The sequence below is a fragment of the Amblyomma americanum genome, chromosome 3, assembly GCF_052857255.1.
Source record: "Amblyomma americanum isolate KBUSLIRL-KWMA chromosome 3, ASM5285725v1, whole genome shotgun sequence".
NCBI classification, from domain to species: Eukaryota; Metazoa; Arthropoda; class Arachnida; order Ixodida; family Ixodidae; genus Amblyomma; species Amblyomma americanum.
This window is the reverse complement of record NC_135499.1, coordinates 176,896,226-176,914,255: the sequence shown is the minus strand read 5'-3', so window position 1 is coordinate 176,914,255 and position 18,030 is coordinate 176,896,226. Positions and strand designations below refer to the sequence as shown.

At 41.3% G+C, this 18,030-nt stretch overlaps 1 protein-coding gene across 1 annotated transcript in view; it reads right to left on the bottom strand.

The window, feature by feature from the left end:
• PolA1 (DNA polymerase alpha catalytic subunit) overlaps nucleotides 1-18,030 on the bottom strand; it is a 76,035-nt gene that overhangs the window by 55,927 nt on the left and 2,078 nt on the right. Inside the window, exons 6-16 of the mRNA XM_077658947.1 lie at nucleotides 17,605-17,744; nucleotides 16,921-17,159; nucleotides 15,085-15,244; nucleotides 12,556-12,707; nucleotides 11,633-11,745; nucleotides 9,182-9,280; nucleotides 7,547-7,621; nucleotides 7,320-7,458; nucleotides 4,015-4,052; nucleotides 1,183-1,299; nucleotides 479-563 (exon numbers count right to left, since the gene is read on the bottom strand). Of these exons, the coding sequence (XP_077515073.1) occupies nucleotides 479-563; nucleotides 1,183-1,299; nucleotides 4,015-4,052; nucleotides 7,320-7,458; nucleotides 7,547-7,621; nucleotides 9,182-9,280; nucleotides 11,633-11,745; nucleotides 12,556-12,707; nucleotides 15,085-15,244; nucleotides 16,921-17,159; nucleotides 17,605-17,744 (1,357 nt within the window). The remainder of the gene's footprint in view (nucleotides 1-478; nucleotides 564-1,182; nucleotides 1,300-4,014; nucleotides 4,053-7,319; nucleotides 7,459-7,546; nucleotides 7,622-9,181; nucleotides 9,281-11,632; nucleotides 11,746-12,555; nucleotides 12,708-15,084; nucleotides 15,245-16,920; nucleotides 17,160-17,604; nucleotides 17,745-18,030) is intronic.

The window sequence follows — 18,030 nt, the reverse complement described above, 5'->3', positions numbered from 1 at the left end:
TGATGCAAGTTTCATCTACTACAGCTCTGTATGACAAATTAAGGTTTGCAACAGTGCCAGTGACAAGTATCCAAGCAACAGCACTCTGCAAAGAATAAATGAGATTGTGTTGCCTCTGAGGCAGTGTTACTACTTGGCGACAAAGTTATTGGAGGAACTCTTACACGCAAAATACTAAAATGTTAATTTAGAAGTAGTGAGTTCAACAATACAGTAGCAGGAGCAAAATCTTAAGCAGTGATATGCTGGTCAAACAATACCTCAAGATTATTTCAAGGACTTGCGCATATCCCATGTAGTAGCGTAAGAACAATGTTTGTCAGAAAACAAACAAAAGAAAAACACATGCTGCTACTATCAATCTTTGGTACCACTACACCCAAGACAAGCTCAGTGTGCAATAGCACAGCTGCACAACTATAGGTTTGCTTTCATTAGAAAATGAAGGTAGCATTAAAATTTTAAGCTCAAAGCTTACCACAAAAATGGGTCTGATAAGGAGGCTGAGGTGCCCGCCTATCGATGGGAAAAGCATGGTGAGCCAAGACAGACACAGCAACAATCTGAAATAAGAAAATGCTCGGTTTCTAGAACACACTGAAATCTGAGCTATAGTACAGATGCCACTTCTACCTTTTATCATTGTCATCTTGCTTTTTACTTTTTATGCTGGATGAATGCTACACCTCACATGCAACATATGACATGGCATTTGGATCTGAGTGTTTATTTTCTCTACAGAGCTGTGAAGCTGACAACGACTCGAGTATGTGCATGCAACGCAGTATGAAAAGAAGAGCATAGCCTCAATTGCCAAGTGCTTAATGTCTACAATCAGTATTAGTGATATGGACTAACTGATCCTCGCAGGCAGACAAGTTGGTAATTTAGTTATGACTGAACACCCCATGACCGTTACCAATTCCCAAGCACAACAGTATAAAATGTAGAGGATCCATAGAGAGTAGTCAAGGTTTTCCCACAGCTACACACAGAAATATGCAAAGCAGCTGCATGGCTTGTACTATTCTATAGCTCTCCTGAGGATGTACACAAATGAACGCCCAACTTGTCCATCATAGTAGTTAATTCGATCAGCTCAAAAACTCAACATTTCAGCTGTCGTGCTTAAAAATTTTCAACTTCTGAGAAAAAGAAGTAAGAGATGTGCAAAGAACCAACCTCGTTTTGACTCGCAATAGGATTGTGGACAGTTCGCACACTCAGTGTTGCTACAACAAGGGGAGGTGGGGCCTCCGACTTTGCAACCACAACATCCTCAGGCCTGCTCAGCACAACCTGAAATAAAAGCAGGAAAGGGAAAACATAGGATTCTAAATCCTGCAATCTCAGCTAGGCAAAAGATGCCAAGACCGACTTGAACTGACACGACCAAAGTCAGTGTGACCACATATAAAAACAAAAAACAAAAAAAAAGAGAAGTGGAGACTAAAAGGGGCCAGTGGACTGGAAATATCGAATGACAAACCCACTAATGTGGAAGCCTTGCTGCTGGGCTGCAGACTTGGAACAAGAGATGGAAACACTGAACCAGTGTCTAGCGAGCTACTCTTCTCAATTTCCCCGACTTTTCCCATTTTCCCTGACAATCTCAGGCAAAATAGAGGAAGTAATTTAATGAAAGGAAAGGAGGAAAGGCAAAGTTCCCTTTCCACTGAAGACTTGGAGAAACAGTGGCTGATGGTAAAGCACAGTACACACAAACCATTCGAAGTAAAAAAAACTGCATTGAAACTGTAAAAATCGCACTGAAAATAAATTTGCTGCACCTCTTTAGCTGAGCTTATTTTTTCTCCTGAAGGAAGAATGGCTTCAAGCTGTGACTTATGAAGCAACCGCTGCATCTTTTCTTCCAGCTCTTTAATTAAGGGTCACTGAAGCCAAGCTGAAGTTTACTGTCTTTGAATGACAAAGAGGCTACTTACGCTGAAAATGAAACTTGTGTAAGGTAGTAAATGTCAAAAATGAAACACAGGTGATATGGCCACCAGCCACTTTCACAGGCAAGCTGTGATGGGTCAAGACAGTTTTTACCCTGAGGCTAGATAGGCTACACTGCCATTCACTTCCAGGTGGTTATCACGAGGTCCTTTTCAGCTTCGACGTTCGGAGCTTGAATAAAGTGGGAGAAAATAATGCTCAGTTTTTCAATCCAATTTTCTCAGTACCAAACAAGTCTGCTGCTGCCAAGAAAAACAAACAACTCCGTAGCAGAGCCAGAGAATCGATTTCCAAAGAGAGAAAAAATTAGATGAAGCTGTTCTCAGCATCCCTTTCATAAGGGTGGCTGCCTTTTATCACTTCTGAGCATCTGGTGTTTGCAGTAAAGATGTAAAACTGAAAGTTAATTCTGCTCCCTAGTGGTTTCGGCTTCTTCTGCAGACATTTTGATATATAAGCAGCCAACTGTGAGGAACTGAACAGTGACCAAGTAGGCATATACCTTACTGAAAAAAAAAACAAAAAAACATGCAAGCAGGACAGTGCACAGGTCCTTGTCCGTTTCTAGCATCCTGTTTCGCACGTTTTGTTTCAGGAACTTAGAAGTGCGACAACCAGCGCAGAAAAAACCAGCATACGCAGTGCTCGCTTAGTGGACGAGAAAAGGACAGATGAAATCAAACTAGGTAGACAAGACGTCATGCCTTATATGTGTGTGAGGCAAGATGTCATGCAAAAATGTGTGCGGACCCCATGCTGGGCACTCCCTGTACCGTTGAAAATCACTGCAGACCACCATGTTAATCTCAGTCCCTCCTTTTCCTGACTTGGCAAATTTTTTGATGCTATCCCTGACAATTCCTTTTTTTCTCTAAGTGCACAAAGTTTCCCTGAAAATTGCAGGTTTTTCCGGTTGCTAGACACCTTTTGAAGACAATTTCATGCATCAGTTACCATATTTACTGGTGTAATTTGCACACCCCTAATTTATTACTCGGGTTTATAAAAGATTGCACATGTTATGTTCCCAGCTGCGCCACATCATCAGCATGCATGCGGGTGTGTGCAAGGCAGGATTGGGAAGGAGTATTTGTCTCCAGCAAGAGAAGTTCACAGCCTCTACACCATTTTTAATACGCACATTTATGTCTAGACACACCGTTTAATGAAAAGCATGCCTTCAATACAGCTGTTGTAGTTCCCACACTAACATGCTGGCAACATCATCCCTGACATCATCCTTGACGGTCAAGTTATCTGTGCTTTTTAATCACAGCCATTCCTTTGGCTCAGCCTGGTAGTGCTGGTTTAGCGAACTCATGGGGCATTAATGACATGCTTAGCTAACACGATGTAATGACAAGTGATATATCATTACGCACGACGAGTTCTCAATATTTCTGATGAACCTGTCAGCTGTTTTCTCTGTGTGTTCTAAAAGCAATACAGAGCTCCAAAAAACAAGCATATGGTCAGGTAAATCACTTTACTGAAGAGCACTAGACTAGTTCATTATGTTTTTCCTCATTGTGTATGTGCATGTGTTGCCTGCATGTGCACAGTAAAACCAACTGTAACTGAACAAAATGTTTCAGTTTAGGCCCCATTCCTAAACAAGAAAACATGCCAAGTTTTTACACAAGTGTCACTTCTTAAAAACCAATAAATTAGCAGCACTGTGCATATGTAATCATTTATTGCGACTAGTATTAGTTGATTTAATGTAACCTGCAAGCATCCAGCGACATCAATGATGAATGACTTAAGTGTAAGCCACAAGAGAGAGGTGCCATTGCTTCAACCGACTGGGGATACAAATGGCTAGGTCAAACTGTTTCGTATTAGCAGCTGCAGTAAGTTACCCAGTTTTTAGTGATGCCATGTGCTTGCAATCGCTCAGTGAAGAGAATGCTGCACAGAAACTAATTATAAATTGATGACCAAAGCATCTGTAGCATTGTGGTTGCTTACATAATGTGCACATTGACTTAGCACTAAACAAGATGGAGTTTACCTATTAACGCTTGTTTAAGTACAATGTTTGTGACTCACCTCCACTTTGCACCAGCTGACTGGCACACTTGGAGAAGCTGAATGTTGCCAGAGAGAGAGAAAAAAAAAAAACAGCAGTAGCATCATGAGTAGCAGAAATAGTGGGAAATATGTAAACAAAACACTCTTAACATTGCCATGCTACAATAGAGATATGGTCTTCGTAATCAAATGACTGCTTTTGAAAAAAAAAAAAAACACGACAAGAAAATTGCTGCACCAACAGTTTGTCCAAAACATTGGCATTTTCAAATTTCCCTCTCTTCTTATCCTTGCTCTCTTGAATTTTCCAGATTTCTCAGGACTCTTTTGTAGGCATGTGTGAATGGTGGATTTTTGGTTTGAAGCAAATTCAAAGCGAATAGTAATTTTCTTTGAATAATTTCGAAGCGAATATTTCGAATACTTCTTTCACACAAAAAAGGTTTTGAAAAGCACAATAGGCATTTTCAAAATCAGGTATTTTTTGAACACGTAAGCCATTACACGAAAGAAAGTGAGAATGCATCGAAGCTTTGTTAACTTTCTGCAAAAATGGCCATAAAAAACTTGGTGAAGCCGACCTACATGCGGTGCTGACGTATCTGTCAGGTGTGAGACTGCTCTTCAATTGCGATTGCGTCGTCGTGCAGCTGCTGCTTTTAAGTGGCGACTCCATGACACCTGCTAGGTGTATGCGCTGTACGCCCAGCACCACCCCACTTCAGGTGTCGGAAAGGGGCATTATCTCCATGCGCCTCGTGCTCACACCGTCTAGCTTTGTTAGAGAATTTCATGCGGAGAAAAGTGGCTGCAGCACTCGCAGTCAGCTCAGACTCATTCCACGGAAGTCAAGGGAGCCACGCGTCCTCGGATTAGAGAGATTTAGCCCAGTGCAATCCACTTCCATGGGAAGCCACTGCACATGCGCAGATCGCCTCGAGGACGCCACAAGGCGCCAGGTGCTGGCTAGCTGTTTGCATGCCTGCCTTGTTGGGACCAATCTGTGTGTGCACGCTGCCGGACCGCGGAAGCAGATTGTGCTATGCTAAATCTCTCTACTGATGCGCAAGCACCGTATGCACATCATGGGTAGCACGGCCACAGACACCTGGCAGGTACAGGTCTGGGTACCGCACTTAAGCCAGCTCGTAGTTCTTGCCGCGAGCTTGCGCAGATCAGCTCTGGTGTACGTGCAGAAGCGTAGGCATGTGGCACTGAGTCGAGGCTTTGGTTGTGTGCGTGCCACGGTGCCATCCCTGAGGAAGTACGCTGAATCGCAACCACATGCAGCGAGAGTAACAGAAACATTATTTGCTTGAGACGAATACTTCAAAATTTTGAGTACCAAACATTCGGTATTGAATACTGAATACTTACTATTCGATTAATGTTCGAAATTATAGAATATTCGCACATGCCTATGCCTTTTGATCAAGATTTCATGCTGCATTTACAACATAAAGTACATGGCACAAGGCATATTATAGCAACTTAGTATGGTAGCAGTAAAGCTTAGTATGGCAACGAATGCCAGCTGTGTTATTCTTCGCTGACTTGAATTCAACCTGCATTGAATAGAAACATGTGACTTGCTTTGAGGTCAAGAAAATGTGCTCTTTACGCCCAAGGAAATTAAATTATTTACTCTGCCTGCCGTCCAACCTTACACCCTGGCGATGAATAATTCCTGCTGGCTTGCAGTGGTTGGCTGATGTAGCAGACTAGTGAGGTGCCAAGTCGAAATAATAAGTGACCAGTTCTCTTCAACAGCAGTGAGGAGAGCAATATGTGTATAGTATTACTACTAAGCTGGCTCAGTGCTTGCTTATGGCCTTCGATACCACATGAAAAGCAATAGCCATTTTCAACCTTGGATATTTTAACCCTGGCATTGCTAAAGGAAAAAATGCTGATTATTTTTGTGTATTAAAGCGAAAATGTATTGATGTATTCAATCAGAAGGTTTCACAGTGCATCATGCCTATAATTCGAAAGTGACTTGTACAGCTGCAACACACTCCAGCCCTCCAATGCAATGGGAGATGCACGAAAACTGTGTGGCTGTACCTTTCGATACAACTAAGTTGGCACAACCACTTCTGCTGCTTCAGCTAATAAGTGTGCGCTGCTGGAGGTTAATCCTTGCAGGAATTGAAGCCCGAATATGGGCCTTAGTGTTAGCTATACGAGGTAAAATAACCGCCTTATCCGCAGAGAATTGTAAGCAAATTCACACCTCGATGTAACAAACATGGATATTATGCATTACTGGCTATATGAAACTATACCAAACACATGCAATTTTTGCTTTATAATACTGTATACTGAACCCGGTTGGCCCCAGCCCCTAGCAGTGCCCACTTGTACGTCAGGAGGCAGACTTTGCCATACTGCACAAGTGACTGGTGGTGGTGCGGAAAGTGTTTGCGCCAAGGTTCGCACTTTTATCGTGTTATATCGCACTCTCTGACAGCGCCATGGAACACGCAGCGACGCGGAGGGTTGGAAGCCTGGTGGTCAGCATGCGTTCATGCCTATCGCACCTATCGAAAGCGCCCTGGAAGCATTGGTGTGAACAGTTGCAGCCTTGCAGCTTTCGCTCTGACATACCAACTTCCACGCGACACGGCTATAAGGCGGGGAAGCCACCATAACTGATGCTTGGCTTGCTGCAGTTGCGTGCTGGCGGTGCTGTGTGTGGAAAACAGCCTGACGCGCTTGGTTTTTTGTGGCCTCCAAAATTACTGCGAACACCTTCGAAATGGTGCTGAATCTTTGGAAAAGATCTCCCCGTTCTCCTAGCAAGAATCGCCTGAGTTGCCGTCCCTTCACTGGCTAAACTGTGCTGCTCTTGCATGGGTTGCTGATGAAATTTTCTATAACGAATTTCAGCTATACCAAACCATTTTTACGATTTTTTTACCTACTCACTATAACAAGGCTTCAGTTTAGTATTAAGCAAGTTTAATCTGTCCTATAGAAAAGTGCGCCAGTAACTGTGTAGCAGCTTCTTGCACTTTATAAATGCATTTTATAACACAAGAACAACTTTTGTTGCGTAGGCTGTAAGGTTAGACAATGTAGGGGATCAACATTTGATTTTGTAGTCTAGGTATTTTTTTTTTTAGCAGAGTGATTCCCATTACAGCAGTCTTTGTTTACTATCTTCGCGCCGCTACAACATGGACTTACAACTGAACTTTAAGTATGACTCCCAACGCTTACTCAGTATAAAAGTAATTCTAAGATGGAACGAAAACATTTTCCGTCATTAAAAAGCTTTAGAGCCACAGACGTACATAAATAACAAAAACACTGCTCACTTGGGTTCTTTAGCTCAAGCCAGCAGGGTCCCTTGAGCTTCTGGTTGATCAAAAGAGCTTCCAGACTTGATGTGTTCATCCCAAAGGCAGCACTGAAGGTTTTTCCACTGAGGTCGCTGGGCAGAGCAGGGAAGCGTGCCTTGACATGAAAGAGAGAGAGAGTGAGAGCAAGCAAAAACAAGATAACTCACGTCCAGGGTCCATTGCAGGTATAAATCAACACTTACAGGATAAAGGATCTCTAGGTATCTGGCTTCTGCTGGCACTCCTTCTTTACCAAAAGCATAGAGTTTTGTGGTAACCTGCAGAAAAGGAATTGTGAGGGGCGCAGAAAAATGAACACTCAAATTTGGGACAGAGGTTTTCTATAATTCAAAGATAAAAATGTCCACCAAACAGAGAATTCCTCGTTGGTTTACTTTAAAGCAACAGCGTTAAAACTCCCATTTTGAAAAAAATCTGGCGGCGGTGGCATCATCACCAGCGTTGCAAGCGAAAAATCTCCAGAAAAGCAACCTAGGTGGGCCACTTATGTCATATGACCTTGTGTTGTCATTACAGCATGTCCACCAGATTGTGAGCAAACTGACCACTGTGGCAGGTGGTAGTTAAACTAATGATTGGTTGCGAGAGATTGCTTAAAGAGAGCAACCCGGGTCGCACAAGCCCCACGGTGGCAGTACCTGCCATCGAAGGGCAGTGACGCATCATTTAACCGTTGCACCACTGCGCCACGTGTCGTACGAAGATTGACCTGCGAAGGTAAAGTCAAGAGTGACCGATTCCGCATGTGTGGAAATTACCGAATTAACACTATCGTGTTATGCCCTTAAGCAGACTTTAGTGTTCCCCTCAATTTTGCTTAGACACCAGCGCATGTGCAGAGGGCCTTCAAAGATGATACTTCCCTCGACGCACTCATTTTTTTTAATGAAAAAAAAAAAAAAAGCGGGAGACAAAAGTAAGCCCCTGTTAGAGCCCTCGATCATAATGCCTTATTCGCAGGTTTTCATGCCTTAAAATTAATGCAGTCAAAAAAGATGAATTATGAGCTATGAACAAGTCTACAAGCTTTGGAGCGTTATTTATGATGATAATGATCACCGCACAAAAACAAAAAGGAAGAAGGAGCATAAATGCATTAACGTCAAGGGTGTGTAAATATATTCGAAAAACCAAATAAAAATCAATTATATCTGTTACTAGGTTCATGTAAGAAAATTCTCGAACATTCATTGTCGACTTTCATTAATCCAACAGTGGCACAACCACAAAATCTGGACCAATTATCCAAAAATAAGTTTAAAGTGTCAATGTAACAGCACAAAAGATGCAGTATTTGCTTTCCTTTTTGTCGTTTATTGCGTGGCGCACTCACATTCAGATGCTGCTAGGCTTGGACCTCGTATGAAATTCCGCAGGTGGGCTTTCCCACATATTGAACGAGAAAACAAGGTGACGAACTACCCGCTTTGAACAATTGCAGTGCAAAAGTGCACAGTTTCTTGCTTTACCCTTCAATAATGGTTCTCATACTTCCATAATGCTTCTCATAATAATGTGCTTGTTTTTTTCCATCCATCCTAGTTTCCTGCATTCTAGTAATTACCACTGCCATGAAAAATGCCGTTATACATCTCTTTGAGGGTACTGCATGAGTTCACACCAGATGTTCTGTATCTATGCTCACTGCCACTCATATCAAAGGAAGAAAGCAACAGATGACCTTCAGTCTTGCAAGAAAAGGGCATTCAATAATAGCCTTGCGTGTCCAAATATGAAAGCTGAGGATTCCGGTAGTACCAGAAACATAGAGCAAACAATAAAAACAGCCTTCATTAACAAAAAGCATTCGCAAATACCTTTGTCTTGAACTCTTCAATTCGATGCTTCTCAGCAATTTGTGTGAATTCATTGTACACCGTCTTCATGATGGCCATTTCTTCTGCCTCATCAGAAGCCTTGAAACAAGAAACAGCAGCAAATATAAAGAACAAAAAAAAAAAACTCTGGCAAATTTGTGACGTGAGCTCAGAAAAATGAACAAGTATATGTAAAAAATTCTGCATGCTACACAAAATTGTAGCCTTAGTTTGCATACAGTTTGCATACAATTTTCCAATGTCCTATAAGAAATTGAGATGATGAACTATTTAAAGGCTACATCGTAATGATGAATTTTTACAAACAGAAAAGAGTGGGTGGGACGTGAAGTTGTAAACCATGCGTGTGCAGTGCTGTGATAAATATTGCTATGAGCCATAATGATGGCACTTTAAATAGTAATTACTCAGGACAGAACATGAAGGTAGGAAAAAAAATTACAGACGACCAACGCTATTGATGTGACAGAGTAAATGTTAGCATCAATTTTCCCCTCGGATGGAGCAGCCACTACCCCATCCATCAGACACCTTATGACATGCCGTACCCGTCTCCACTCTCTACCACCTGCCACCCTCTGTTTGTCTTTCCTCTTGCTTGAAAGTGTAGAGGTGATTTTTTACTCTCCACTTTGCTACTAGTCATCTTCCACCCTCCGTTCATCTTCCATCTCCCTTGCCTCTCCTCTAAAATTGGAGAGGGGGACTTCCCTCTCATTTTCCCCACCTCTGAGTTGAATGGAATCGAAGCTTCAGATGGATGGACAGATAGATTTTTCCAAAACGGGAGTTCTAATGTTAACACATTAAAAGGAAGTTTTGGGAAGGATGGCGGCAACAAGTAGAAAAAATTTGTTTACTCAACATGCTATTACTTTTTCAAAAATTATATAAAGCGCACTTATGACAACAGACAAGGGAGACCAAACAACACAAGCGCTACTCGCAACTGCGCGTTTATTCGAGAAACACACAAAAGGAAGAATAATCACAAACAAAACAAAATCCATCGCGCAGGCGTGACAGGAAAAGTGCTCATACAGGTGCGTCAAGATAAGAAAACTCTCTTTCATGCAAAACCACCATAGGGTCAGCAACACACGTGTGCTGATTCTTACGGATGTGATAGGCCTCTGAAATCTCTCTGGTTAGCTGATTAGGGTGTCGGAACAAGATTTTAGTTTGGTCAAGCAAAGGCTTGCAGCCCCTGCATTTTGAACAGTGCTTAGCGAGATTAGATGAAGGCGACTTATTCAATGACAAAAAATGCTCTTGCAAGCGCACATTAAGGCAGCGGCCCGTTTGACCGATATAGGTCCGGCCACAAGAAAAGGGAATGTGATACACCACTCCTTTTGAACATCTGACATAGCGGTTCTTGTGATTCACAGTGCAGCACCGCTTTCGTTTATCACATACACCGCTGCTAGAGCGCGCAGCAACCTTCGCACAAACACTACTAACTTTCTGAGGGGCAGAGAAGAGAACATGCTATTACTCCTGCAGCAAAGTAGGCCAAGAGGAACATAAAATTAGGTTCAGCTGAAAAACAAAGCCCATTCAAGAACCCTGATTCAAAAAGGATTAAATTTCTTGAAACATTCTGAAGTGGGATCAGCAAGGGGGAACAGGATTAGCTATCACATTTTGAAATTTGCACGTAGGTGCAAAAATTAGAGTGAACATGCGACATGATACGCCATGTAAGGTCACAAATTAAAATAAGAGTGGTCCTTTATCAAGAATGTTGGGGAGCTTCCAAAACACCAGTGAAGGTGATTGAGATCCATGGTGGAACAGAAGCACATTACTAATGAAAGATGTGTTTCTAATGACAAAAGTTGCTTACACAACTAACAACAAGGGGATTTGTTTTATGCGTGTGAATAAAATAACAAACTGATGAAATGGTTGCAGTAATTGTCAACTCCAGTGGAAGAAACCCGTGGCAGGTGTGCTTTCAATATTGTGAGATGCACAACAGCTTCTGTGTGCACTGCATGTGGTGTTTTATAACAAGCATGCAGCTGAATTCAGTTAAGTTCAATAAATTCAGTTGGATTTAGTTGAACAAAAATTTTTATGCATATAAACTAGGCCTGTGTGGATATTCAATAATTTCGAATGTTCGGTCGCATAGTAAAGTATTCGATATTCGATTCGATCCGAATGTTTGGTATTAGAAATCTCAATGTATTCAAGCTGAGCAAATAACATTTCTTTGCAGTTAAAGTTAACCATACCTCCGGGATGGCATCGCGGGAGGTGTGCAGCCAAAGCCCCTACTCTGCACTGTGTGCCTGCGCTCCTGCGCTTATGCCGGAGTATATGCACGGGAGCAACAATTCATATTCAGTAAAGTAACATTTTTCTGCTGTTTTAATTATTGGTACCCAACTCAGCCCTGTACATGAGAACAAGGGTACTTACAGACTCCCTAGGCAGCAAGAACAATCGTCTGGGAATGTTGCGAACCGTTACACAGCAACTAACATGAGCTTCAGAATTTGGAATCTTCACTTTTCCAAACATGTGAACTGTGCCTGCAAAAAGAAAGGGTTTTATTACGTAACATAACAAGAAAAGGAATGCAGGAATCCCATTACATGCCTACGCATGTGAAGGGTCTGTCATTAAAGTGCCTTCTATAGCAGCCAGACAATTCCTCCTGCCATAATGTAACATAGCAGTGTACACCCTCAGTGACTTCTCTTTGTCAAAAAAAAAAAAAAAAAAAAAAAAAACTAAATAAAAAATAAAAGCAATGGAAGAGAAAAAAGTGAAGGGCAGAATAAAATCTGTGCCACTGATTTGCTAGCCTTATCGTTCTTAAGCAATGACGTCCCTATTCCAGCACCTATTCCGACCGCAGAGAGAATGCAGGGAGCAGTTCTGATGCACAATGGGCAGCTGTAGCAAAATATTTGTAAACCGAGAGGGAAGCCCACGGAGGCTGTTTAAATACCCTAGTCATATTACTCACTAAATGTCTCCTCTATGAGGTTCAACAAATTCTATTCTAATCAGTGCAGCCATGCACCTGGACAACAGTAGCGAAGCTTAAGCTTGCTCATGGTACTTAATTAAAAAAAAAAGCGTGAATAAAGCTAAAGACAAAACAAAATACAATAAAAACAAAGTCGCAATCTTAGACCTATAAGCACGCAAAAACTAGGGCCATTAAAGCTTTATTATAGAAACTCTAAAAATAATATGACAGCACAGATTCAATGGAAGTGCACAATCAGTTTTAAAACCTGCAATCTGTAAAGCACCACAGTCTCAATACAAAGCTATGGCAACAATAACAGCGTGTGCCATGTGCCAATTGTAAATTGTTTTAATTGGCATACCCGGATTTTTGAAGTAGTCCTCGAAGGCATCCAGCCAGAAAAATTTGATCACACTTTCACCGTCTTCATTTTGCACTGTTGGTAGATCATCTAAGGAAATGTCAGCAGTTGGCACAGCTTCCTCCACACACACACCATTCCACTGAGGGAAGCTGAAAACAAGGTAGGCAGAATTAGCTTCACGCATTTTCAGTCGATCATCACATTTTGTTATACAAATCTCCCCCTCTCTCTTCTGGTACTTGTTTTTCTATATATGCTCAGTAAAACAGCAAAATACATACAGAGAATAAAAACTGCGCTGTGTGACAAAGGAAATGATTTGTGTGGCGTGGCAGTGACATCGCAACCACTACTACCAATACTTTAGCGTGCACCTTGAATGGCTAAACTACCAGTCATAGAGCAATGACTGAAAACAAGCCTGATATTTTTTTTCATACACCGAAAGCAGAGCAAGTAACAGTGGGTGGGGAATTTTTGTAACGTAGCAAACAGTGCCTAGTGAAATCATGCTAACTGTGGTTCCCAAATGGGCAACTTTGAAAGTGATGTGTGCGGAAATGAACTGCTGTATGGCTATGAAATTCAGCATAAATGACCAAGACAAAGGCAAGAAGCTAGAGTAAAGGTGTCGTGCACTTTGTACCATTATCCCTTGTATACTCAGTGCATTTAAAAAAGTTGCATAAAAATTGTAGGGCGGGGGCAGGTGTTGCAAATAATTATGGCATTAAGTATGATAAAAAATTTATACTCACACAAACAAAATTACATGTGTGCTCATTATAGTGGAAGTGTGTCCATCATGCTTTAGTAAGCACAGTACAGTAGAATCTCAATGATATTAATTTCACAGTCACGAATATTCCTGTCATCCGAAATTCTTATCATCCAAAACAAACAAAATCTGTACCCAGAAGCATGGGAAATGCATTTACTCAGAACTGTTTAGGGCTAACAAGATTTATTTACAGTCGCAGGTTGCCACTCACTGCTTGAGGGTGCGATCATGGCCCATGCGTCTGTATCATCTGCAGTGGTGCAGAAAAGTGTTCGCAATACCCGAAGTTCTGCCAATTGTACATATAGGGCCCTTGGTTTTTGGGTAAAAGTTGATTTTTCTTTAAAAATGAGTCTTTTAGAAGATGTTGATTTTCCAGTTCACAAAGCTGAAGACACCGGCAGAAAATCTGTGGACATCCGGTGCTTATTCCACAGGGGTGTACGCAGTCAACTAGGGATCTTAAACAGTTCTTAAAGCTCGTTTTAATGAGGCAGATCAAATTGAAGATAATGTCAAAAAGGGCGACTCAAGTGTGTGAGGCCAAAACATGGCTACTCATAAAATGTTTTATCGGAGTCACTGTGCCACCCATGCTGATGACACCCTGATCCTGGAACCTTGAGCATTTAATACCGTCGCTGTGATGTTGAATGTTTTTGTACTGTACAAATCAAGGCACGCAAATCTTGCTCAGATGTGGGACTGCTCCGCAGGAGATTGGTAACATATGCAATGAAATATTTTTAACAGATTAGAAAAAAAAAAAACTTAATTGGTTAAAAATCTTTTAGTGCAACTCGCAATTTCTATGTTGTTTGTGAAATAATAAGCAAAAATGGTGCATTTTATGTCTTGGCAGAAAACGAAACTAGTATAGTAAACTGCCTCGTGCTGCAAAAATGACCCCCCCCCCCCCCCCACCAAAAAAAAAAAAAAAACACACACCGAAACATGAGAATTTCACCCTGAATAACCCGATTCTCACCCGAATTTGAGCTCCAAAAATACTGTTCGATTTTTGCCCCCCCGAATTCCGGAAAAAATAAAACCTGAAAACAAAGGTCTCTATGTACACAGTGTACATCAGCCAGGGAAGTTTACGAGCCCGTATCATCTTGAAATTCTTTTCAATTGTGGTTGCTTCATTGAGAATCTGCTGAACTAGTTTTTCTGCTGTGCCATTTATTGCGATGCTTCATTTTAAAGGAGAGAAAGGCTGACACCATAAAAAATTGCATGAACAAAATTGCAATGTACCTAATTTGTTTTCTGAAATGCAAAGCAGTTTTGCAAGAGTGCCGCAGTTTAGGATACCTTTGCTGAAGGCCAGGACACTAAAGCCAGCATGAGTAAAAATCAACTAGCCAGTGAGAATTCATGCTTTCACATTCTTTTCTAGCATATAATAATGTGGCACATTAAACTTCACAAACTCTGCTGAAAGATATCAAAAGGTAAAAAAGCTAATTTACTTCGATGTTTTCAACTCTGTTTATGAAACAAAGACATTTTTTTTGCAGCTGATGCATTCAAGACTACACAGTGAAGCATGCACTTTGCAGTTTCTAGAGGGATTCTTAAAACGAAGACAGAGAGAGCAATAGGCAGCCCTTGCTGAAGGCATGAAACAAAGTCACCGTTCTTCTTAATACTATTAGAATTTCTTCTTAATACTATTAGAATCACTGGCATTAATAATGAAAAATGCAAGTGGCAATATAGATAAAAAAATTAATAGTCACCCATTCTCCTCTTTCTTCACATCGTGCTTGAGGTTAGCTTTTGAGTCTTCCTTGATGGTTACTTTGGACTCGGTCTTTACGGGTTCATTTTCAAACTCTGCCCTGAAGTCATCATCATCTTCATCAGCAAGGCATAACAAGTCTTCATCTGTTGGACAGCCTGGAGGAGAAGTTGCACAAAGCTAAGTGCAAGCAATAGTTTAGCACATAATTCACAAAGGCCTGGCAGTTTTTAGGATTCATAAGGGACTTATGAAGGACTCATTAAGAGGGGATTCGCTTCCCTTGACAAGCTTTCTTATTTTAAGGCAGATTTAGATGAATTTTTTATGGCATGTTTACAATGCTGCTAGGGGAAACAACAGAGGAGACCAATGGCGATACAGGACAGTCACGAGGTGAGACCTTTAAACTTGTGCTCAATGCATGTTTGCTTCTGTGCATAGAATAGAGCTGAGATGCCAGGCTTGAAGACAAAGAAACAAACTTTCCGCAGCACCCAAGATAGAGCCACTCGGTTGTGATGCCTCGGAGATACAGGGTGTTCAAAAAATGGTGATCCTTCTATTGTTTCAGCACTGCCGTCATTGATAAAACAATTTTCTTGGAGTACTTCCTAGTAGATCTCAGCAATGAAACTTAAAGACATCACAGAAACTAGTCATATGAGCAAATACGTTGATTTTTGGAAACCAAATTTTTTACCACTTACTTAAAGACATCACAGAAACTAGTCATATGAGCAAATACGTTGATTTTTGGAAACCAAATTTTTTACCACTTTTCGTGTTTTGAAATTTTAGTAGCAGTCAAAGCTCTATGCTCAAGTAAGCAAATTGTCTCAGTTCTGAGTAGTCCGCAGTAAGTCCGCTTTGTATTTAAACCACTGTACTAATTGGTTATGTACTATGCATAGTAACGGGGCACACTCAACAACAGAAACACGCGGTAGCAATGAAATTTTAACCATTCATATCTTATATGTAACTATGTGCCAGTGTATTTTAAATAAACTGGTCACTAAAAACTCAACACCCGAGTGCATTCACGACGAACTGCCCAACCCTGGAAAAACGTTAAAGGGACATTGAGCACAACTCCATCCCATTATTGATTTCAGAAAAAACTGACTCTCTGGCTCTTCCTGGCCATGCTGCTGCTTGTCTGGCAGCAAAAGATGCATTTATCGGCGAGAAAACTTGTATTTAAAAATCTTCCCTAAAGTCGATTCAATCATGATTCACTACTGCTCAGTGCTTACTGGCAGTACAGCATGACAGGTGATTGCGGAATTGGGGATTTGTGGGGTGTGCACCATCGCTCGGAGCTTGTGCTGAGCACTGCATGACTGGCAATCTCTGCATAAAACTGGCTGACGAGCGCAGCACAGCGCTTAATGAGCATGGGTGCGATCGCAGTCCCAGTCCCACAGTGGCGCACAAGAGTAGTCAGAACACCTGAGCAAAATGGACTTTAGCCAGAGAATTTTAAGAATTCGTATCATGCCAAAATTCGTACCATCCAAGATTGTGTTGTATTATCAAGATTCAACAGTATATCTATAATGTGCACCAAAAATGCCATTAAGCTTTTGTATCTTCTTTTTGTCTCTGTTTAACTTTTGCTGCAAAAATAAATGCTGGAAATCCAACAAGTCCAGCAAGCAACTATTACTGAATTGTGGTGGGTTTATAAAGAAAACTGCAAATTGCTGACAATGTTTTGAGGTCTTTTTAACATACTGAACAACATAACTGATCTTATGACTGAGCAGCTCTTATGTGAAAAATAATGCATTACGAAACAAAATGGCCCAACCTGGGACGACTCATTTACCTTCATGCTTAACTGCAGCATCAGCAGGGGAAGCCTCGTCAATGTCTGGGCTGTCGTGCATGATGTCTTCAGTACTGAACTCATCTATGTCCACCGGCTCTTCTTTGACCTGTGGTCGAGGCCTCAGTTCAGTGTAACTGGGGCCGTCTACACGATCGTAATTGATGGTACGAGGCTTCATGATTTCTCTCGCGGGCTGGCTCTTAAAGCTCTTCTTGGCAAATGGATTCAGCGGGGACCTGTGCAGTGGCACAGTTGTAGATAAAATGAGTGAAGGACGTTTGGTCACCATAATGAAATGCACACAAAGAGTAACTCATTCATCTTTGATTTGGCATAAAAACTAGTGCTCCTAGTGAAAAGATACAAGCATTAAGTTTACTGAGCAAAAAAAAAAACACTTGCCAAGAATGGTTATTTTTACCATCTGGCCAAACCAAATATGTGCATATTAAAACCCAATACCATTAGAGCTGACAATAAGTGCATTCTATGAAAATAAAATCTACTTGCTTTCTCTTCATTTCAAACCAAATATACTATTTATTGAGCTTCAATAATTGCCAGCAGAAAGAGGAAAAAAGTACGAGAAAACAGTGGCCTGCAGGGAGCAAATGGAAGCTCTGGCCCATCACCGATACAGCCTCATGATCTTATTTCTCAGTAAGGACAGCAAACTTTTACCTTGAAGACGACACTTCTTGAACAGCCCTGTCTATTGGCCTGAAGGAATGTGCTGCAAGTGAAGTTTCTGCTCTGCTTGTGCTTGTCACGGAGTTAAAAATGCTGTTGATCAGCTCATCATCATTCACGGTAACATCCTTCTGAAAATGAATGGCCAGTGAAAAAGTACGATGCCACAACGCTACAGCAACCAAATTAATTTTTGGGACACAACAAGCAGTTTTGCAAGCAGCTAACTTCATCTGTTGAAACGGATATCATGGTCACGGTTGTGGCCACGAACCCAATCCAGCATATATCCCACACCAACGGACAAAGAAGCAATATCCAAAAAATTTGTTTACCAACATGAAAGTTTTCTAGCTTATTCTTGAACTGATCAGTGCATGTGCTGTGCAGATTGTCCAATGTGCCAGAAACTATGAT